Source organism: Pteropus alecto, unplaced genomic scaffold (genome assembly GCF_000325575.1).
Source record: "Pteropus alecto unplaced genomic scaffold, ASM32557v1 scaffold3, whole genome shotgun sequence".
In the NCBI taxonomy this organism is placed as follows: Eukaryota; Metazoa; Chordata; class Mammalia; order Chiroptera; family Pteropodidae; genus Pteropus; species Pteropus alecto.
Window position 1 is genome coordinate 61170729 of NW_006442484.1, and position 22341 is coordinate 61193069.

General features: G+C 32.2%; 1 protein-coding gene and 1 pseudogene across 2 annotated transcripts in view; one reads left to right on the plus strand and one right to left on the minus strand.

The window, feature by feature from the left end:
• LOC102891560 (10 kDa heat shock protein, mitochondrial) overlaps window positions 1-16610 on the plus strand; it is a 33151-nt gene extending 16541 nt beyond the window's left edge. The window contains exons 3-9 of one of the 2 annotated variants that reach the window (XM_006921316.3): window positions 1-3; window positions 6070-6170; window positions 9819-9861; window positions 10054-10140; window positions 12531-12610; window positions 13646-13757; window positions 13885-16606. The exon at window positions 1-3 is cut by the window's left edge and continues 60 nt beyond it. In XM_006921316.3, the coding sequence (XP_006921378.1) occupies window positions 1-3; window positions 6070-6170; window positions 9819-9861; window positions 10054-10140; window positions 12531-12610; window positions 13646-13757; window positions 13885-14016 (558 nt within the window). In that variant the 3' untranslated portion in view covers window positions 14017-16606. Of the gene's footprint in view, window positions 4-6069; window positions 6171-9818; window positions 9862-10053; window positions 10141-12530; window positions 12611-13645; window positions 13758-13884 lie in introns of both variants that reach the window. The other variant, XM_006921317.3, reaches the window with a different exon arrangement.
• LOC112470628 lies at window positions 6566-6684 on the minus strand (annotated as a pseudogene).
• Window positions 16611-22341: the final 5731 nt, after the last annotated feature.

The following is a 22341-nucleotide window of genomic DNA, read 5'->3' on the forward strand; positions in this document are numbered from 1 at the left end:
CTAGCTGTTCCAGGTAATAACAAGTTTCTTTTACAACCCCAGTAATCTAAGCATTTGACCTCCCTTGGCACAGTTAAGTATTCCCGTATTTCCTGTATCTTTTAGCACAAACCAGCATCCATGGAATTAATGGAATGCACATTTAAAACTTTTATTAACCTTCATTTTGTTTTAAGGTGGCATATTAAACTATAATCAAACTTAAATACATTTTAATATTTTAAAATATGTTAATCTGTACCAAATTAGGGTACCAAATTTGATTTTAGAATGAATTTAGTTCAAAATTAATTGAATACTAAATTAGAATAACAGTTAAATAGAAATAACTCACACATTTGGTGACTGAACACTTGAGAACATTTATCTAAGGTTTGAGTTTAAATTTAGTTACCATCAGTTCTTTACTTTTTTCCCCCTTTAGGCCGTTGCTTTTATTAAGTAGCTCACTAAGGCAATGATTATCGAGAAGGTGGGCTTCTGTAGCATATTTGTGTTGAAAAGCCCCTCAGGAGATTCTTAAACATTGTTATTGAGAATGACATTGTATACAATGTTGGGTTAAAAAAAAAGTGATCATTCTTCCAAAATGAATAAAATCTGGGATCTGAGAAAAAAATTTTCCATAGCTAAATATTAAAAATTGCATTTACGGGTTAATAACATGATGCCTGCAATTGGGTGTACTATTATATTCTATATTGGACTAGGCATTTGTTAACTAACATTTTTAAAGAGAAAATGTGCAATAATGGGACTGTTTGACTTTATCTTGTTAGCCAGATAATAAAAGTAGACGGCTATTTGGATTTATTGTGTTATATGAAGATCTTAGGAGATAAAATAGAAATACTATTGAATTCTTTGAGCATTAAAAACTTAATAATCTTAACAGAAGCATTAAAAGACCTTTAAAATAGATTCAGCATAATATTTAGATATTTAGCACAGGAAATGGAAGATCATTCATGAATGAATGATTTTGTTCATTGCCTTTTAAGAATGTATTGTTCAATCAAATACATTCTTAATATATACATTGTTAGCAAATATATATTGGCTAACAATGAAATAGGCCTTGTGGAGTATACAGAAATATAAAACTAGAATTGTATGCCTGGGAATTGGCAAAAATTAAAAGGAAAAATGTGCAAATATTTCCTCCTTTCAAAGTTTAGAGGTTGTGTCCTACTTTAATTTATTAGTTCTAACAATTTTTTGGTGTAATCTTTAGGATTTACTACATATGAGATCATGCCATCTGCAAACAGTTAATTTTACTTCCTTTTTAATCTGGATGCCTTTTATTTATTTATTATTCATTTATTCATTCATTCATTCATTCATTTATTTTTGCTCAATTACCCTCTCTAGAACTTCCAATACTACTTTGAATAGAAGTAGCAAAAGCAGACATCCTTATCTTGTTCTTGATTGTAGAGGAAAACTTTCAGTCTTTCTCATTTGGTATGATGTTTACTGTGGGTTTTTCATTTATGGCCTTTATTGTGTTGAAGTAGTTTCCTTCTAGTTCTAGTTTGTTGAGTGTTTTCATGATAAACAGGGATTGTATTTTGTCAATTGCTTTTTCTGCATCAGTTGAAATTATGTTTTTTCCTTCATTCTGCTAACATAGTATAATATACTAATCAGTTTGAATGTTGAACCGTCCTTGCATTTTAGGAATAAATCCCACTTGATTATGGTGTACAATCCTTTTAATATGCTGCAGAATTCAGTTTGCTAGGATTTTTTGCAGCAGCGTTCATAAGGGATAATTCATTTGTAGTTTTCTTAAAGTGTCTTTGTCTGGCTTTAGTATCAGGTAATGCTGGTGTCATAGAATGAGTTAGGAAGGATGCTCTCTTTTTCAGTTTTTTGGGAGAATTTGAGAAGGATTGGTGTTCTTTAAATGTTTGGAAAAATCCACCAGTAAAGTTATGAGATCCAGGGCTTTTCTTTGGTTATACAACATTGTGAATGTAACTAATGCCACTGAACTGAATACTTAAAAATGTTAAAATGACTATTTTCTCATTAAATGCTCTTGATATTCTTGTCAAAATCATTTGACTATATGTGAAGGTTTATTGCTCAGTGCTATATCCCATTCCATTGGTCTATATGTATCCTTATGTCAGCACTACATTGCGTGATTACCGTAGCTTTGTAGTAAGTTTTGAAATTGCGAAGTGTGAATCCTCCAACTTTGTTTTCTTTTCAAGATTTTGCCTGTTCTGTGCCTCTTGCAATTCTATACACATTTGAGAATTGGCTTTTCCATTTTTGCAAAAAAAAAAAAAAATTTGGAGTTTTGAAACAGATGGCATAGAATATGTGGATAGTTTTGGGTAGTATTGACATCTTAATATTTAGTCTTCCTACCTATGAATGAGATGTCTTTCAATTCATTTAGGTCTTCTTTAATTACTTAAGCAGTATTTTGTAGTTTTCAGTCTACAAGTATTTAACCTCCTTATTTAAATTTATTCCTGGGTACAGTTGGCTCTTGAACAATGTGAGGGTTAAGGGTGCTGACCCCATGCACTGTTGAAAATTCTCATATAACTTTGACTCCCCCAAAATTTACTGTTGACTGGAAGCCTTACTGATAACATAAACAGTAAATTAGCACAAATTTTGTATATGTATTATATACTGTGTTCTTACAACAAACTAGAGAAAAGTTATGAATTGTAAGGAAAAGAAAATATATTTATAGTATTTATTGAAAAAATCTGCATATAGATTGGTGCAGTTCACATTTGTGTTGTTCAAGGGTCAACTGTGTGTGATTCTTTTGGACACGCTTATAGATGGAATTGCTTTCTTAATTTCCTTTTTGGATTGTTCATTGAAGGTGTATAGAGACAACTTATTTTTGTACGTTGATCTTGTATCTTGCTACTTTACTAAATTCATTTATTAGCTTTTTTATCTTTCCTGTGGATTCTTTGGGAATTCTATATAGGATCATGTCATCTGTGAATATAAATTACCTTTCATTTAATTTTTTTTCTTGTCTCATTGCTCCGGCTAGAACTTCAGTACAGTGTCGAATGGCAGTGGTGAAAGCAGGCATCCTGTCTCATTAGGGGGAAACCTTTTAATCTTTCACCATCGAGTATGATGTTACCTGTGGGATTTTCATAAATACCTTTCATCATATTGAGGAAGTTTTCTACTATACCTAGTTTTCTAAGGGTTTTTATTATAAAAGGGTGTTGGATTTTGTCAGATGCCTTCTCTGCATTGTTGATTGTGTGTTTTTTTCCCTTAATGTATTTTAATGTAGTGTATTAATACATTAAAATGGTGTACGTTGATTTTTTTTTTTGTAATGTCGAACCACCCTTGATTTCTTGCAGCTTTCTTTTGATTCATGTTTGTATGGCATATCTTTTTCCATCCTTTTACCTTTAATTTACATATATCATTGTCTTTGAAGTAAGTTTCTTGTAGACAGTATATAGTTGGGTCATATTTCTTTGTTCTTCCTGACAATCTTGCCTTTTAACTGGTGTGCTTAGGCCATTTAATATTAATGTGGTTACTGATTGATATATTTAGGTTTAGATATACCATTTTATTACTTGTTTTCTGTTTGTTTCCTGCGTCTTTTTGTTTTTCCTTTTCTGCCTTTTTAAGGATTGTTTGAGCATTTTAGTAATCTATTTTAATTTATTCTAATTCTTTATTATATCTTTGTGTGTGTGTGTGTGTGTATATATATATATATAGGTGATTGCACTAGAGCTTACTTAATATATACCTTTCACAGTCCACTTAGAATCAGTATTTTACTGCTTTGATTGAAATGTAGAAACTACCATCTTATAGATCCTCTTACTCTCCCCCCTTTTGCTATGTTTGTCTATATTACATTTACATACTTTGAAAACTCTGTCAGTGTTATATATTTGTTGCTTTCATCTGCCAAACATAAAGAACTCGAGGATTATGGTCTATTATATTTATACCCAGATTTCTATCATTTCTGTTGCTCCTGATATTCCCAGTTTTCTTCTGATATTATGTTTTCCTTCTGTCTGAAGAACTTCCTTTAGCAATTCTCTTCGAGCAGTTTGCTGGCTAGGAATTCTCCTTAGTTTTATTTCATCTGAAAATGTTTTTAATTTATTTTTATTTCTGGAGGGTTGTGGTTGTTGTTAGATATAGAATTCCGAGTTGATAGTTTTTTTCTTTCAGCACTTTAAAATGTTGTGCCATTTCCTTTTGTCTTCTGTGGTTTCTGATGAGAAAGCTGTAGTCTTTTGAATCCTTATTGTGTAGGTCATGTGTCTTTTTTTTCATAGCTTCTTTATCTTTAGTTTTTGGCAGTTTGATTATGTGTCTAGGCATGGATTTCTTTGGGTTTTCCTGTTTGGTGTATATCTATCAGCTCAGTTCTCAAAGCCTATCATATGCTAATTAAGATCATATCTGTATATGCACTCATGCACAGATCAGAGTTGAGCCCAGGAGTTAATAAACAGCTTTATGGAATTACTTTTCTGAGCTTCTTCTTTCTAATATTATCTCAGATACTTTCTGGTTCCCTGGGGCCCACCTCTTTGGTCCCCCAGCCAGAAATCTCTTACTAGAATTGTGCTGCAGTTGTGGAAAAGCAGAAAGAAAAAAGAGACAGGGTTTGATCTCACCACTAAAAGGAGAGGAAGGGTTCTTCCTCAGAATTTTGTTTCTTGAATTTTTCTCTGCTAGCTGCTTTTGCCGTCACTCTGTAATTGTCTCAGGTCTAGGCTATGAAAGGATGGAGAAAAAGGAGAGGGAAAGAAATCCACTCTCTTTGAGCTTTAGGAGTGTCTTTTCCCAGTCCTTGAGCAAGATCTAGTTTCTCTTGTATCTCTCAGTCAGCATCAGCAGTGCTCATTTTTTGGATTCATCCTGAATTGAGTTCATGCCAGAGAATACCAGAGTATTTTCTCAGGGAGAGTGGTTTAAATAGGAATTAAGAAGTCATTAAAAGCTTTTGAGCAACCTTTTGACGTGAGAGTGATATTCAAGAAAGATTGTCTGAAAATAGGCAAAATAAATTGCCTTAAGAATGCCCTGTAGCTATTAAGTTTCTATAATCTAATCTAGCCTGTTCAAATTTTAGGGTATTTAAATCATAGATTTAATGAAACATTAAAAAATATCTGAAATTTAAAGTTTAACTTAATTTAATTTTATTTATATTGAAAGTAAATCTCCTTGCCTTTTTTTTTAACTTAGATTTTCTGCTATTCTTTTACTTGATCTTAGCCAAAAAGCCGAGAAGTGAACTGCTAGTCATTTTTTAAACAATTTTATTGGACATAATTAACATACCATAGAGATCACCCATTCAAAATATATAATTCACTGGTTTTTAGTATATTCACAGGGTTGTACAACTATAACCATGATCTAATTTTAGAACATCTTCATCTCTCCAGAAGAAACATCGTCCCCATTAGCAGTTATCTCCATTTTCCTTTGTCTCCCCTTCCTGTAGTCCTAAGCAACTACTAATCTATTTTTATCTCTGTAGAATCACCTAATCTAGATACTTCATATTAATGGAATCATATAATATGTACCACAGTTTTATTTACATTGTCTAAATTTCATGTTCATATGAAAATTATAGATTGTAATTTTAGTCCCAGTTCCCATCCTGGTAAATAACAGTATCTGCATTTTGTAGTAAATCCTATCCCAAAGAAGTTGAATTGGAGAATAAGTAAGGGTTCTCTCCTTTCTTCTGAATTACAGTAACTTCTTAGTGTCTTCAATAGGTTCTTAGAATGGTGGTGAAACAACGTATAAAGAAACCAATTTTACCATAGACTAATTGATATAAACAAGAATTAAATTCCTGTGGCATCTCATCAATATTGTAACAAAATGATGTTATTTGAGGACCTGCTGTACTGACTATGATTCTTTAATTGGTTTCCTATTTCATTTATAACCCCTAAGTTGAACCACAAGAGTGGTTATATATTCAAAAATTAAGTATAGTTAACATAAGATTATCATATAGTATAATATTTTAATTAACTATAAAAACTTATTTGTTTATAGTATATTCAACAGAACATAAGAGCAGATTGTTCCAATATTGACAAAATTCTTGAACCACCCGAGGGCCAAGATGAAGGTGTATGGAAATATGAACATTTAAGGTAGGTCTTTATGATATATCAAAATGGTAATAGTACGTTTGTTAGTAAAAATAATCCTTCTTCCTGCTATGTGAGGATACGAAAAGACAGCCGCCATCTATAAACCAGGACACAGGCCCTCTATAAATCAGGACCAGAACCATGTATGACACCTTGTTATACATTTCTGCCTTCAGAACTGTGAGAGATAAATGTTTCCTTATTTATTTATTTATTTATTTATTCATTCAGCCAGTCATTTATTTATCTATCTATCTATCTATCTATCTATCTATCTATCTATCTATTTATTCATTCATTCATTCATTCATTCATTTATTTAGTTCATTGGCTATTCTGCTCTATATCTTCACAGATTACAAGAACCCTGTCATCTTACAATCCCTTATTTTTTACGCCTATAGCACCTGGTCTTCCTAGGTGGTCTCCCATCCAAGTACTAACCAGGCTCGCCCCTGCTTAGCTTCCGAGATCAGACAGGATTGGGCTCGTTCAGGGTAGCATGGCCGTAGACTAAATATTTCCTTTTTAAATGAAAAAATAAAACTTTAATAATTATGAATCAAATAAAATCATAATGTAACTGCAGGCCAGAAAAACAAATTCTAAAGCGTTTATATTTTCAATGTTATAAAGTTTTCAACTTTGTTATTTACTGATTGTTATCTACATTTATGAATTTGGTCTCTACTATCTTTTTACACAGCTTCTTTAGTCATAACCCTTAACCACAAATGCATTATTTCCATTTACCCACTCATGAATACCTTTATTTCTCTATAGAGGATCAATCATATCAAGGTCCTAGTATAGGCTTGGTATCTGATGAATTACCTATTAACTACTATGAACTTCTAATTTTCCCTTTGGTAAATAGAGATTAATTATAATCCTGAAGTAATTGGAGCTTTTCATAATATCCTTTGAATGAGAAAATTGATAACTAGTGAATGACTAGTTAACTAGAATTAACTTTAAAAGCAACTATATCCTGAAGTTATTAGGTTGTTTTTTGAAGTTATAAACTTTCCATTGTAAATAGGAGCTGGGGTGAATTGAAAGGTTAAATATAGAGAATGCTGTATGGATATATGTTCATCAGGATTTGTTACTTTTGAGTTGATTTTTAAATAAGTGTAGTAGAAATATGCCTTTTCCTGAATAAATTAGACCACATTTCCTGTGATGAGTGCCTCAACTTGTAGATATGTTACTTTTTTTTTTTTTGATGCTGCAGGCTTGTTGTCTAGATATTGCAAAGACATAATGTCTTGTCATAACAGTTCAGCAATTTTAAGGTGCTAAGACTTCTTTGTACTCTGCTAGTTTCTGAGACAAATCACTTGACTACTTGATCTAGTTTTTTAGAAATACATCTCAGTGCATAATTGAAAGTATGAGGGTGTAGATATTTCCCCATTCTTGTAAATCAAGATAGAGAGCACTTTATTATAATATAGCCTTTGCCTTATTTTAATCAGCTTTGAAAATAACTACTTACTTAGCTAGTAAGATTCATGTTGAAAGTAAGCGAGGGTTTTTTTAAAAATCATTATTCCTAACAAGTGAGGGTAGATTTTAGTATACAAGGTTATTCCAGACCTAAGAAAAACTTTTCCTCCCTGTTTAACTTAGACTATGAAATATTCATTATACAAAACTTACGAACTTTTTCTCATGCATATTTTATTTGGCCTGGGGCTGTCGTTTTTACTTTCGTTACTTTTTTCTGAATATTAGCCCTTTTTTTGGTTTTGTATTTATGCATTATACATCACGTGTAAAATTTTTTTTATCATAGTGTATACATCTTTATAGTTGACTAAGAAGAGTTTCAAAAGTAGCCTCTTAATTTTTGACGTGCTTGATATTGATTTGAGGCTTATTATTTGCTGTTAAAGCATTTGATTATATTATGATGTTAACGGGAATTGGGTCATGGGATATTCAGTCAAATCTCCTACCAGCCCATACTGAATATTTGTAATTAGGAAAAGGTGCCCCTTCTTCTGAGTGGATGCAATCCCATGCCAGGATGCATGGCTTAGTGACTAGAGTGTAGGCTGGATTTCAGCTCTGGCTTGTCTCTTCAGCTACACAACTATATGTGTTAGCTTTGAATTAACTAGAAGCTGTTAGGTTCGCACTATTTGCCACAAGTGGTGCTCCTAAACAATGCCAAATGAGTTAGCTTAATTTTGCTATTGGCCATAAGTGCGTTGGACTAGATGAGGAACTTGTTTATCACCATCCATCTTTATTACCACTTAGTGGAAAACAGCTCAAAAACACATAACATGCAGTCTACAGATATGGGCCAGTAGAGGGTGATGTGGATTTTCAGAAATAGTGTTATTTTTTAAATCTAAGGACAGCATTATAATTGGGCATTTGGAAAGGAAATACATATATAGACAACTGAAAATTTGACTTTTTTGTTTTCTGCCATTATAATGTTTAAATAAGTCAATATAGTTTTTCTTTTATATATGTGCAGTTTTTTATTTTTATTTTCATGTGGGATTCTTATCTACCAATTATGTAGGTTTTAGCTTTACATTTTTAGGGAACTAAAGTGTTCTTATTTTTTGGTGGGGAAACAGTAGTGATTAACTAATTAGATAGAATTTTTAAGGGATACACATTCAGTATTTTGACAGCTATAAAGTAAGTTATCTTTGTGACATAGAAGATTAATAGCCTTTTCATATCAAATAACATCTGTTTAAAAATGATCTCAATGTCATATAATTTCTTCCATTATTCATTTATTCAAAAATATTTTTTTAGCACTTACTATGTTCCAAGCATTGTTCTAGGCTTTATAATTCTTGACAATTTTAGAAAGAAAGTATATCATGAAAAAATGCCCACAATCTATTAGGTGACAAAAAAGTGAATTACAAAATTTTGTATGATATGATCTCAGTATATTTTAATCTGTACTTAGAAACTCAAATTTGCATGTAAACAATAATTACCTTTTGGAAAGAGGTAGTGGAATTCTGGAGGACTTTCTTCTGTGTTTTGTGTGAAGTTTTTATAAGGAGCATGTCGTTTGTAATCAAAGCTTGTAAAATACATAAGAGTATAAAAAATCTAGTTTTTTTCCTGTGTATCTGTATAAAGATATGTGTATACATATACTTTTTACATAATTGGAATCTTACTGCAAATATAAACATATCCTTTGTATGTTTATGTATATACCAATATTTTACTACTGTATTTAGAATGTTTCAAAAACTTTTTTTCTGCATAGTTTCTGTGAACATCTTTGTACATATATCTACATGAAGTTCTAATTAGTTCATTAGAATGGATTCTTAGGAGAATGACTTGGTCAAAAAGTATCTATTTCCTAAGTGTCATGGTAAATATTTCTAAATTACTTTCCAGAAAAACTACCAGTTTTTAGTGTTCAGAGTGATCAGTTCACTGAACTCTGATATTAAACATTGTCCGTACTTTTGAGTTTTGTTTGTTAATCTATATGTCTTTGTAGGAAATGTGCCATGTAAATCTGGGTGGTGGTAATGATGGTGATGTGGGAGGAAGGATGGTACTGATGGGATTCTGTTTTGACAATATGCTAAAAATAATGTGGAGAATAAATAAGACTTTTCATTTATATATTTGCATTTTTAGGCAATTCTGCCTTGAGCTAAATGGACTTGCTGTTAAACTTCAGGTAATATTTTCTTTAAGTTAAAGCTGTAATTGAAAGTTCTAATTGTTTACCCGTTTTTTTGTAACTTAATGTGCTTACAGAGACTTATCTAAAATTTCTAAATATTCTAGAATTTTACACGGAAATGTAACCCAGATGATAAACTTTTCAATTATTATTTTACATATTAAGGAATGTAACTATTTTTAACAGAGTGAATGCCATCCAGAGACATGTACTCAGATGACAGCAACTGAACAATGGATTTTTCTTTGTGCAGCTCATAAAACTCCAAAAGAGGTGAGAATTTATAAAATAGAATGACTAATAAAAATGTCATAATCTAAATCTTTCCAGGACAGTGGTAGACTGATTTTTAGAGTTTTAAGTTCACTGTTTAGTTTGCCGTTTGGTTTAGAGTTTTTGGAAAGGTTATTGCCAAAATGTTATTTAGGATTTCTTACGATTAGTATCATTTTTCATAATTGAGTAATAACATGGGCTAGAACTCACTTTATGATTCATTGTCTATCACAGAATAAGATCTGTCACATTGTGCTGATAATCTAATGTGTAATGGGTGAGATACACCTGTTTAGATTTTTTGTTCAGTCACAGTTTCTTTTGATAGGAACAACTAACTGTTGGTGATTACTAGCTGATGCTTACTTAGTCTGTTAACTAGAAATGTTACTTTTGAGTCTTTTAACTTTATAGGTCAATATTTTTTCTTTACATTTCATTAATATTTTTTACTATTAATTTGAAACCCACCATAATGATTTTCCTCTTCATAATTTGGTCCTACTTTGAAAAAAGTTATTCATGTTGTTTTCTCCTCAAGTTATCGTCAAGGAGAGAATATAGGAAGTAGAAATTACTTATAGAACATTTTTTAAATTTTAAATTATTTCTTCATATGATGTCCTAATACATTACTCAGTTTTCTGTAGTTATTTCAGAAATGTCCTTTACAACTGGTTGGTTTAAAGTATGCGTTGCTTTTCCCTTGATCTACATTTCTTTTTAATCTGTAGTAAATACTTTTTACTCAACACTGATCTGATTGAAAGTAAGTGAGTACAGTTTTGTGAAATTACAGACATTCACATGATCATTATATTGACAGACCTCTAAGGCTTGAAGACAAGTGACTCCCTAGTTGCAAAATCAATATCTGATGTTCTTTTGTTTGAAAAAGGTAAATTCCCCAAAATAAGAAGTATCTGATACCTGTCTAAGCAATTAGTACTTATTTGGAAGACCTATTTCATTTGGGGTGTTACTTTTTTTGTGTTAATAAATTGAAATAGTATTACAGTTATATATCACTCTGTCAGTTTTAAAGGTTGTAAAACTGTCCCATGGTACACCCAAATGACCAGTATGAGAAGCACAATGACTTGGGATATTTATTTTTGACCAAATCACCTGTAATCACATATATGGAGAAATATAATTTTTTTAGTAAATACTGCTCATGGTACTATTTTAGGTAGTGAGTCTACTAACCATACATTCCTATAATGTATAGTTAGAAAAATACCTTTTTTGTTGTTTAGATAATCTATATTTGCCATGGCACTATACTAAACCATATTTAGCAGTTATTAATTTACATTTCTAAATACCAGTTTCAGTCTCAACACTTGAATAATATTCTAATTATTGGGTAGAGTTAGAGTCATTGTTATTCTTTTCTCCAGTTCATTGTTTCCTTTAGTAAACTCCCTGGTTCATTCTCAGTCCTTTCTATTGATGCTTTTTCCTGTCTGCCCTCGGAAGAACTGAGCGAGGAGAATTACTTGGCAGTTGTATTTTTCCTTTAATAGGTTTACTGATTTGCCATGAGACAATAGGTTTCATAGTTTCTGATAAATGGTATAGGATAAGACAGATTTATTAAATTATAAAGACTATAAAGAGAAAATTCTTTAGAAAGCTCCTGGAATAGTAATAGGGTGCCAGGAACGTAATAAGGAATGTTTTCTAGGTTGTTAGAAGGCAGTGATCCCTGTCCGAATTTGTGAAGAGAAGGAAGCTTCTGAGCCTCTTTATAAGGTATAAATCAGTTGACCAGGAGTTAGTATATTTCTAGTATAAACATCTTGTTAAGTCCTCCTTTCTAACTATAGGATCTTGTGTAAATGATTGACCATCAGTTAGTGATAGTCCCTCCTGCTGCGTGTCATTCTCCAGGGTTCTCCCTCTCATGCTTTAGAGTTGGGATGTTTATGCGCTAACTTGCTTGAATCTCTGATCTGATCTTTTCTCCGCTGGAGTGCTTGTTTTGAAAGATTCTTTATTCTTGCCTACAGATTTTTAAGATCTGGGAAGAAGTCTGTGCATGCAAACTGACCAGCCTCAGTTTCCTCATTTGTAAAATCGGAGGATTAGATTAGATAATCAGGTGTTCTTCCTATCTCTAAACGTTTTCTTCTAGGTACAGTATTTGGAATGAGAAATTAGGAGACTGATTCATGTATCTTCCAGAGGCCTGATATTGTACTTTATGGGGATAATAAAGCCTTATTAATGTAACATTGAATTTTACAGTCATTCTGATATTGTGAGGCACTTTTTTTCTTAGAATATGCTCAGGTTTTTGGAATGACACATACATATTTAATATACCTAATCTAAGAGGTAGAGTTCTTTGTTGATGCATTTTTATATCCTTTCTTTTATAGTGTCCTGCTATAGATTATACTAGACACACACTTGATGGTGCTGCATGTCTTCTGAATAGCAATAAATATTTTCCCAGCAGGTAAACAAAACGTTTAAACATGATGTTAAACTTTTTGGATTTAATTTAAAAGATTGATGTTTTTAAGACTAAAACTAAGTTTGCTGGTTGATGCATTATATTCTTTATACATTTTTTTTAAAGCTGTTATGTATTTCACTTGTGCAAAATTATTATTAAAGTTTTGAAATTAGGGTTTTAGTTAAACTGAAGGCAGCAAGACTTGGCTCCCAAAGCTTACAGGCCAGTTCAATCAAGGGTAGTCTCTACTGCTATGCATCATTCTCCAGAGTTCTCTCTCAGATTCTTTAGAGTTGGGTTATTTAAACACTTGCTTATTAAATTTTTGTGATGGAGTCAGCCTCTTCTTCGACAGCATGCCTAAAGAGCAGACTCCTTTGTTGGACTGCTTGTTTCTGAAGGATTCTTATTCTTGCCTTCCAATTTTTAAGAACTGGAAAGAAGTCTGTACATACTGTAATATATTATTGTTGAAGTTTGTGACTGGCCTTTTATTCTGTTAAGATATTTGTTACCAGGTGAATAGATTTGGAATCCCCCCCCTCCAAAATATCATTAACTCCAAAGAGCTCATATAAAATATGTAAAAAATACTGGGTTTTGCCTCAGTATTCTAATATACTTTTTTTTTTTAAAAGATCAGAAATATTCAGGCAATTTTTTTTCTAAAAAAATTGAATTCTATAGAATAAACATTTCAGTAGTTTTAATCATATCTAGTAAACAAAGTATTAATGTTATAAACGAATGTTTTAGTAATTTTTTTAAATTTAATTTCATAAAACTTTGACAGAGTTTCAAAACTATAATACTGAATTTCTTACACACAGTGGTTACATAGAAAGAACACTGGTCCAGGAGTGAAGAACAGGGGTTTTTATCCTACTTTTGCCACTTACTAGCACTTTAACCTTGGATTGGTCACTTGTTTTACCTACATGTCAGTTTCCACACATGTAAATTGAGAAGATTGGAATATATGATTCTTAAGATCTATCCAGCTGTATGAATCTATGATTTCTTTTCTCTTTCTAGGGTTAGCATAAAGGAATCCTCTGTAGCAAAACTAGGATCAGTATGCCGTAGAATTTACAGAATATTTTCACATGCTTATTTTCATCACCGGCAGATATTTGATGAATATGAAGTAAGTACTTTACTAATTATCCTGATGCATTCTTACCAGAATGACAATAATATATGTTGATATTATGTCTAGTTATTTTGGTTTGGGATAGTAAATTAAAATAACATTTTTTTCTTCCTCTCTACAGAATGAAACATTTTTGTGTCATCGATTTACTAAATTTGTGATGAAATATAATTTGATGTCCAAGGATAACCTGATTGTACCAATTTTAGAAGAGGAAGTTCAGAATTCAGTTTCTGGTGAAAGCGAAGCATGAAGGGAATCATATAGAAAATGTACTGATCACATAATTAACATTAATTATGTACTGTATATATATCATTTTAGACACATCAATCATGTATCCATATTATAGCCTCTTTGTTTAGTATAGGTAGGTTTTTGTATGCTGAGTGTTGCCTTTTAAAATGGGAAATACTTTTTAAGTTATTCATGAGCTGTATATTCACCAGTGTGGCACTCATGGTTTTTAAATAAGATTAGTATTGTCTGTTTATTATGCGTGTTAATAAAAGAATTTACAGTTTGGTAAAGTTGCTGCTAAACAATCATTGGTTCACAATCCTCATCAAATAAACCCATTTATAAAAAGGTGAGTGAGCTTGAGGTTTCATACAAGCCATTTACTAAAGAAAATAGTAATGTTTGGTTTTACCCCTGAGTTTAGATATTCTAGAAAATTCTATAGTACATAGTTTAATCTTAACTCTTAACTTTTCAAAAATGAGATAAGTGTTTTAAAATTCTATTTATAGTTTTTGATATACATATGTGATTATGTGTATATCCAAATGTAAATCAAATGAAGCATTAGTAATACTTAAATATCTTAATGCTACATAAAGTATATTCTAGACCCACATACTTGGAAAGGATTTCCATTTCTGCAACAGTGGACTGTTATATACAAGATGGTGATAATGATAAAGTACATAAATGATGTTCCTACTGGAAACCTGTCCTTTCCTTCCCCTTTCCTCATTTCCCTTAACTCCCTCCCCAAACTACATTAGCTGAGGAGCTTTTCACCAGACTGTGATTTAGTGGTGGCTTATACCTATTTATATTGTATTAATTGCTTACAGATTATACCTCATATTAGCAATTATATTACACTACAGGAAAATGTATTGGCACAGGCTCTTGCTTATCTTTGTTTTGCAGAATTGTTCTAACTACTTGGAAAACAGTCTTTAAAATAGTTTGACTCTCTGTTAGTAATATTAATCTTTTCATCTAACTATCAAGGCAGCATTTAAATAGAGTTGAAAATTATTGTAGTATTTATTTTACGATCTCTCCCCGCAATGTTTATGTTTGAATTATATGCACATGTGAGATTTTTTGCAATAATTTACAGGTTCCAAGAGTTGATGAATGGTCATACATTTTTTGGACTTGTTATAATTCAGTGTCTTAAAAAGGATTCAACCGCAGAGTTTACAGCCTTATTTACTGAATACAATTTTTAAAAAAGCACTGGAGCTCTTATTGCTAAACTGGTTGTAATGAGGCACTAAGATTGGGTAAAACAAATTGTACATGTAGTGAAGAACATATATATATCCCTCTCTTGAATAGAGTTAAACATAAAGAATGTCCTTTTCAATTAAAATGGTTGTTTTGAAAGGAAGATGAAAATGTATTCATCTTACTTTGTTTTTTCAAATTGAGCAAATGTTTTATACCAAATTATGAGATGAGTATGTACAGCAAAAATGTGGGAAATAGTAGCATACCGAGAATGTGTACATATACTTATGCCTTTCCAAGCCTGCCAGTATATTTGATTTTGGAACATTGCTATCCTAGCAGCCAGTCATTACTTTGCCCCAACCTGCAGCTATCTTTTAAGAAGTTGTATGGTCCTAATGAAAAGAGTGTTGACTTTAAAATTATGCATTTATATTAACGTCACTATAAACCAATGGGAATATTAATTTTTACATGAACTTGCTAAGTATTGAGAGACTAAACTACTAAATTAATAAATTATATATAGCAATGTAGCTGTTCTTGCTAGGTGGTGTCTCAGTGGATTTCTGTTGCAGTGGCTGGAATTGGCAGTCTCGTTAAGTATTTTGAAACATTTTGAATAATATAGCTTGGTGTTAAAGGGGAAATAAAAATTTTTTTTCTTACTCATTCCATCTTCCCTGTACTGTGTTTGGAATTGATTGTTAAAACAACAAACAAACCCAAAGGAAACATCAATATATAGTCGTTTTTGTATGCCTATTGACATCTCCTTCATACTCATTGCATGTGAAGTTGTCTCACTATACTAGGTGAGACCTAAATGAAATAGTTATTAATGACCCTGGCAAACCATTGATTTATAATGTAAATGTTCTAAGAAGAGGAGAATAGAAAATTTATAATTCTGTGTAATAAGGAAGTTAGGCTCCACTTTTTGTTTAAATTATCCAATATAGATCTAAAAGTTAAAATTTTCTTTCCATAAAATTATTTTGACCATAGAATTAACTCACTTTTCTCCTATCATATCTAGGAAGATAAGTTAATAATTTATATTTCTATAAATATCATAGTTCTTTTGTGTGTTTACAGTTTCTTTTCTCTGACTCGAGGTCAAATTTGCATTCTAAAACAGTTTCTCAGTTAAATTCTGAATGAATTAACACTTTTTAATATCAGAATAACATTAAAAATCCATGATTACATTATCAACAAGGCCTGTGTTATGGTTTAAATATATTTACTGTCTAATGTCAAATTTATTGTAATAGGACTGTTTGTTTCCTGTGTACTTTGCCCTCTATATCTTTTTGCCTAAAGACTTCCTATAATTTTATTTGCACAATTAAATTTCATATTTTATATTCTTTATTTTTTGAATACTTCTCGGATGTGCTAAAGGTTTATGGGTGTAATTCTTCCATACTATGCATTCATTTCTTGAATGCAGCTCATTGTTAACTAGGACACATGTATTGGTACAACACAGCAGTTTATTTGAAGTGGTCAAGTATCAATGTGTTTTCTGAAAAACTGTATGTTATCAGTGTAGGCTCCACTATAAAGTCAGATAACTACCAAATGAATCCACTGGAAGGTTATATTATTGATTTAAAAAATTCATCTAGGAGCCTCACTTTTAACAACAATTGGGGATGCATATTTTTTAGGATATGTGGGCTGGGACCCTAATGTAATTAAGCAAAGATAATACTAAATTTTCATAGTAATTTAGTATTATTTCATAATTTCTAAAAGATAAGTACAATTGACATCCTGAACTTACATCCATGAAGGCAGCATGTCAATTAAGTGTCTGATATAGAAACTAGGATCAATTATAGCATCAACATTCAAAATTAGTAAGATAATTATTCATTTAAAAAATACCAGCATTTTATCCTCATCTGTTTTCTGCTATAAACCTTGGTAAAAGCAGTTTATAATTCCATAAATAATATATTTACTAGTTTATTTTGGGTGGACCTTATGAGAGCCATCTGTATCTTTTATAACAATTAGAAATCTTTATTTAAAAATTGTAGTTAGGGGTTATCAGATTTTCTGCCTTTTTTGTGACTGTCAAATAGTCTCGGAATGTGCTTATGCAAAAATTTTCTACATCTTCAACAAAGGCTGATTTTAATATTTTGTTTTCCCTTAGTATAAATAACTAAAAATGTATTTTTTATAACATTTTATACCTTGTTTTAAAAATAAGAGGTTAAGTCAATTAGCAATGATAGGAGTCTGCTCTTGTATTTTCCCTTACTTTCCTAGAGCTAAAATGGATCAAGGGGAGTCAAAGGAACAAGGGAACCCAGAGATGAGGAAACAGTGGGAATGGTCATGATTGCACTAGCAAATGAGATACCTTCACCCAATTCCAGTGAATTAATAAAATTCAATTTTTGTGTGTAAATTCCTGCTTAACTGACTCAAAAAAAAATTTTTTTTTAAATCAAGTATAAAACAAATGCATATCTGCAGATCTTGGATTCTGATTGTTGCGATACCATCTTAATGATTGTATTGTTTTCAATGTCTGCTATAGCAAATTACCACATAATCAGTGGTTTAAAAAAATACAAGTTCTCTTATAGTTCTTGAAGTTAGAAGCTTGAAGTCAATTTTACTGGGCTAAAATTAGGTTCCTTCTTTCTGGAGAATCTGTTCCTTGCTTAATTTTGCTGCTGGTGGCTGTTGGCATTCTTTGGTTTATGGCTGCATCATTCCAGGATCTACTTCCATAATCCCATTGCCTTCTCTTTAATAATCTCTCTTTCTACCTCCCTCTTAGAAGGACACAATGATTACATCATTGGGCCCACTCATATAATCTAGGATGATTTCCCCATCTCGAGATCTTAAACACCTTTGCAAAGTCCTTTTTGCCATATAAAGTAACATATTTATAGGTTCTAGGGATTAAAAAGTGATGTTTTAAGAGGCCTTGATGCAGCCTGCCACAGCAATCCTCTCAAATTGATGTCGTTAATCTCAAAAAATTCTTCATGCTATGGACTTAATTCTTATCCTGATAGTAGCACCTTTTATTTCCTGCATGTTATCTACTTTATGCCTCCCAAAAACACATCTCATTTAAGTCTTTGAAAAAGTCGAACTGGAAATCATTTTCTATTTACTACATCAGCCTTGTATTGATCCGTTGATAGTAAGTTCTTGGCATGATCTTTTAGATGAAGCATAAAACTAATCAATCCGTGGTTCAGAGACCTTGACTACCAAGTTTGTGACAGAGAAGTAGAAATGGAAGAAAATGGGGTGGAAGAGTATTTTATAAACTTCTTCGTATATCAAAAAATTAAGGGAGATTTAAAAAATACAGATTCCTGGCCTTCACTTTTGGAAGCTGATTTAATCAGTTAAGAATGGGAGAGCCTGAAACTGGTTACAAAAGCTTCATGGGTGAGTGATGTGCTATCAGTTTTGGGAAAAAAAATGGGAAATTTAGGAGATGAGGTAAAAGGTACATTTCTTTCAAACCAGTAAATAATAGCCATTGTTTTCTCAGGGGAAAATCAATCTGGCAGTAGCAAAAACATTCACCTCTAGGGTAAGTTCCTAGAGGAAGGAGTGAGTTTGGTGGAATACCATCTGCTTCTCCCAGGGTTGCAGAGCATGATGAAGGCTACATAGAGCAAAATGGAGAAAGGCGACTCCTCAGCTGATGCTCTACCTCTAACCAGCTTTGTTGCCAGAGTTGGCAGTGTCTTGTTTTTTAAATGTGGGAGCCTATTTGAGGCATGTTGAATCCCACAATTTTATGGAATTCAAAAGCCTTGTTTTATAATGAGACTAACACTATTTGTGAGGACCTTTAACCATGGCATTGAAAACACTTTTGTATTTTGGTTTGATTTGATTGAGGTTAAATGAGATAAATTCTAACAGATATGTGATTTTTCGGTTTCATACAAAGTGAGAATGCAGCCATTGAAGAATTTCCAAGTGCTTCTCAGATGGATATGGGTGGGTATACAGGAAATTGCTATTTTTTGTTTTCTGAAGAAGTGAATATACCCCATGCCAGCTGGTCTGGAATCTTTAGGGCACTTAGGAAGATAGTAATTTTTTGCCATCAGTAAAATGCTTGTTTAGCATATTCTAGGCTGAGGAGCATATTTATCTGGAATCAGTAGAGATTTTAAATTCAGTTTTTATAAGATCATTCTTGAATCACTTAGGTTTGCTTTATTTTGGGAACAATCTAAACCGAGAGTTGGCAACTTCTTAGCACAACTAAAAGAGCTGTATTGAGCTGGTATTTAGCAAATCCCAAGGAAAAGGTTAAAATACATTTTGAACTAGAAAAGGAATCATAGAAATCATTGAGTTCAGCCTCTCTGCTGTGTCCTCTTGTTTTACAGATTTACAAACAAAACAAAACCCCAATAAACAAAGGGCACAGAAGTTAAATGATTGTCCAGAATCCCCACAAATAGTGCAGAACTGAGTCCTCAAATCTCTGAACGGTGTGTACGTTAATGTAGAAGAGGTGAAGAAAGGAGAAAAGTTCGTCTGATGGGTCCTAGGAAACCAGCATCCCCTCCCATAGGACTCAGTAGGCCCAGTACTGTAAAGATGCACCATTAGGTAATCTCCATTCTTAAAACACCCAAGTTAAGTTACATTTTAGATAGGATTTTCTAGTTGGACCCAAAGGTGATTCTTGGAGCCAGCGCTTAACATTGTAGTCATTATCTGAGTCTCTGGGAGTAGACTCTGGTTAGAGTTTAGGAATTGTGTGAAATTTATTCATCTAATTAAGTATTGGGTACATCAGTGTGTAGTACAATAAATAGTAGGGATGGTAGAGGCTTCCCAAACTCCTGGTTTATTTCCAGGCCTGTCTTAATCACTACTGTGATTTTGGCTGATTATAAACAGCCCCTTTTCCTGCTTACAATTCTAAATTAAAAATAGGCCAGTCATTAACTGGCTAAAATCCCATTTGCCTTTAGCTTTCATTAGCTAATTTACAAGTATGCCAAAAGCTTCACAATGTACCCATTCTTCCCCAGAACTTCCTATACAACCATGTACTAACCTGTTGGATTTCTCAGGTTGGACCCAGTGTGCTTCTCTGAGTCAGAATTACACATTACAGTTGTCACTTGGGCCTAGCTTTCCCTATTTATGCATCAAGTGATCTATATAAATATGAAATTCAATCTATGATAATCTAGATCTAGCTGAGAGCATAACTCGAGAAATTGGAAGCCATTAATACAGACAGCGTATTTCATGAATGGTTTCTCTTAAAAGAAGCCTTTCTCCTGATAAGAATGCATTTGCATCTGTCTAGTTAGGTAAGTCAGTGAAGTATTTTAAGGGCTGTATTTATGATCTTGGAAGCAAATTAGAAAATAAACTTTAGATAACAGCTATGTAAATAGCACAGCTTCCTGGAACAAAGAAATGAGACTAATGGAGAATAAAGAAAATGTGATGTTTGAAACCGTAAAGGGAGAGGTGTAAATTATGGAAAAGTACATCTTTATAGATTTTCAATTTCTTCCTATGTAAATTTGGAATATCTTACAATTTATAGTTTTTAAATTCTATGAATTTTAAAAAATGTGTCATGTCTAGTTAGAGATAAAGAAATTGTAAGTTTTGGCCACAACTTTTATTAAAACATACTTTTTCCTTATTCACATTAAGATTTCTCTAAGCTGTATTCACAGCCTGTTCATTTAGCCATCAATGAAGATTTTCATTTGGTGCTGCATTTATGTATAGTTATTTTGAACATTTGAACAGTTAAATGTATTAATATAACAAGATTTAAAATAACGTGATGATTTGGGGGAATTAGAAGGAGAGAGATTTTTCAAGCATTGCTTAGGACGGGAAATGTAGGGTACATGCAAAATGAGCTTGTTAGTCGGTGAGATGATTATGGGTAGAATTAATGGCGTTCACTATTTCTGAATAAGATGCCAACTTTTAGGGCAAAGATAGAGACTAAGTCCTTGTTATTTTACAGAGCAGATACAGAGCAGTCTCTGTGGGAAGAACCCACCAATACAGAGTGGAAAGCTTGGATTTAATAGGATAATAGCAAATAGAAAGTGACCATATTGACTGGTGTCACATTTCTGAAGATTCAGTAGAGACCACAGTCTGTGAAGCGAGGTGTTAAATATCAGAAGGAGAGGCCCCTTGAGTGTGCCCTTCTGGCTGTCGAGGTCCTCCAAATCCAAGGCATTATTTCCTTTGCTACTCCTCAGACTCTGCTCATTTGCAAGACTCTAGGGCTCACCAGTATCATAGAGTTCATTTTATACTCATTCGGAAATAAAAATCATTTTTCAGAATTAGAATTGAGTGTGAAAAGGAACTAACATGGTGGCCTGGAAATGTAGTGGTGATGGCCAAAGGGAGGGCAACAGATAGGAGCAGATTTCTCGTGATGCAAATATTCTCACCATCTATGGGAGAAGAATTTTTTTTATCCTTATGAGTTCCCTATTGCCTACTCCTCCCAATGCCTGTGACACCCTATATCTACTGATAAGGACCCATCTGTACTCCCTAATCTCAGGTCGTGATACAGCCATCTGTTGCTCTATAAGGTCTGAGATAATCTGGCTCTGATAGTCCCAAGATTTTAAAGTCAATTTTAAGATCTTTGTGGGCACCAGATTCCACCCACGTAAGACCAACTATATTAAAATGTAGCCCCATTTCACATTAAATATAATTTTATATTTAGAACAAATTTGAACAGCTTTTTGTAATTGATTTTTAAGAATTGGGTTCTCTATGGTTTACTTAGTTTACAATTGGCTATGATTTCTCATCAATCATCATATATTCTCTGGAATTCCTTTGAATTGAGAAAAGCTAATTTTAAAATTATTTTCAACATTAATGACATTTTTACAAATATGAAAAGAAATGCTATATATTATATTTTATAGATATTTAATTTAATATTTCAGTTTTACAGTTTCACATTTTATTTTATTTTTATTTTTAAAATTTATTTATTTAAATTAGTTCCAAGTATATAGTACATTGGTTAGACATCTATATTGTTCATAAAATGATCCCTCCAATTGCTTCCTCACTC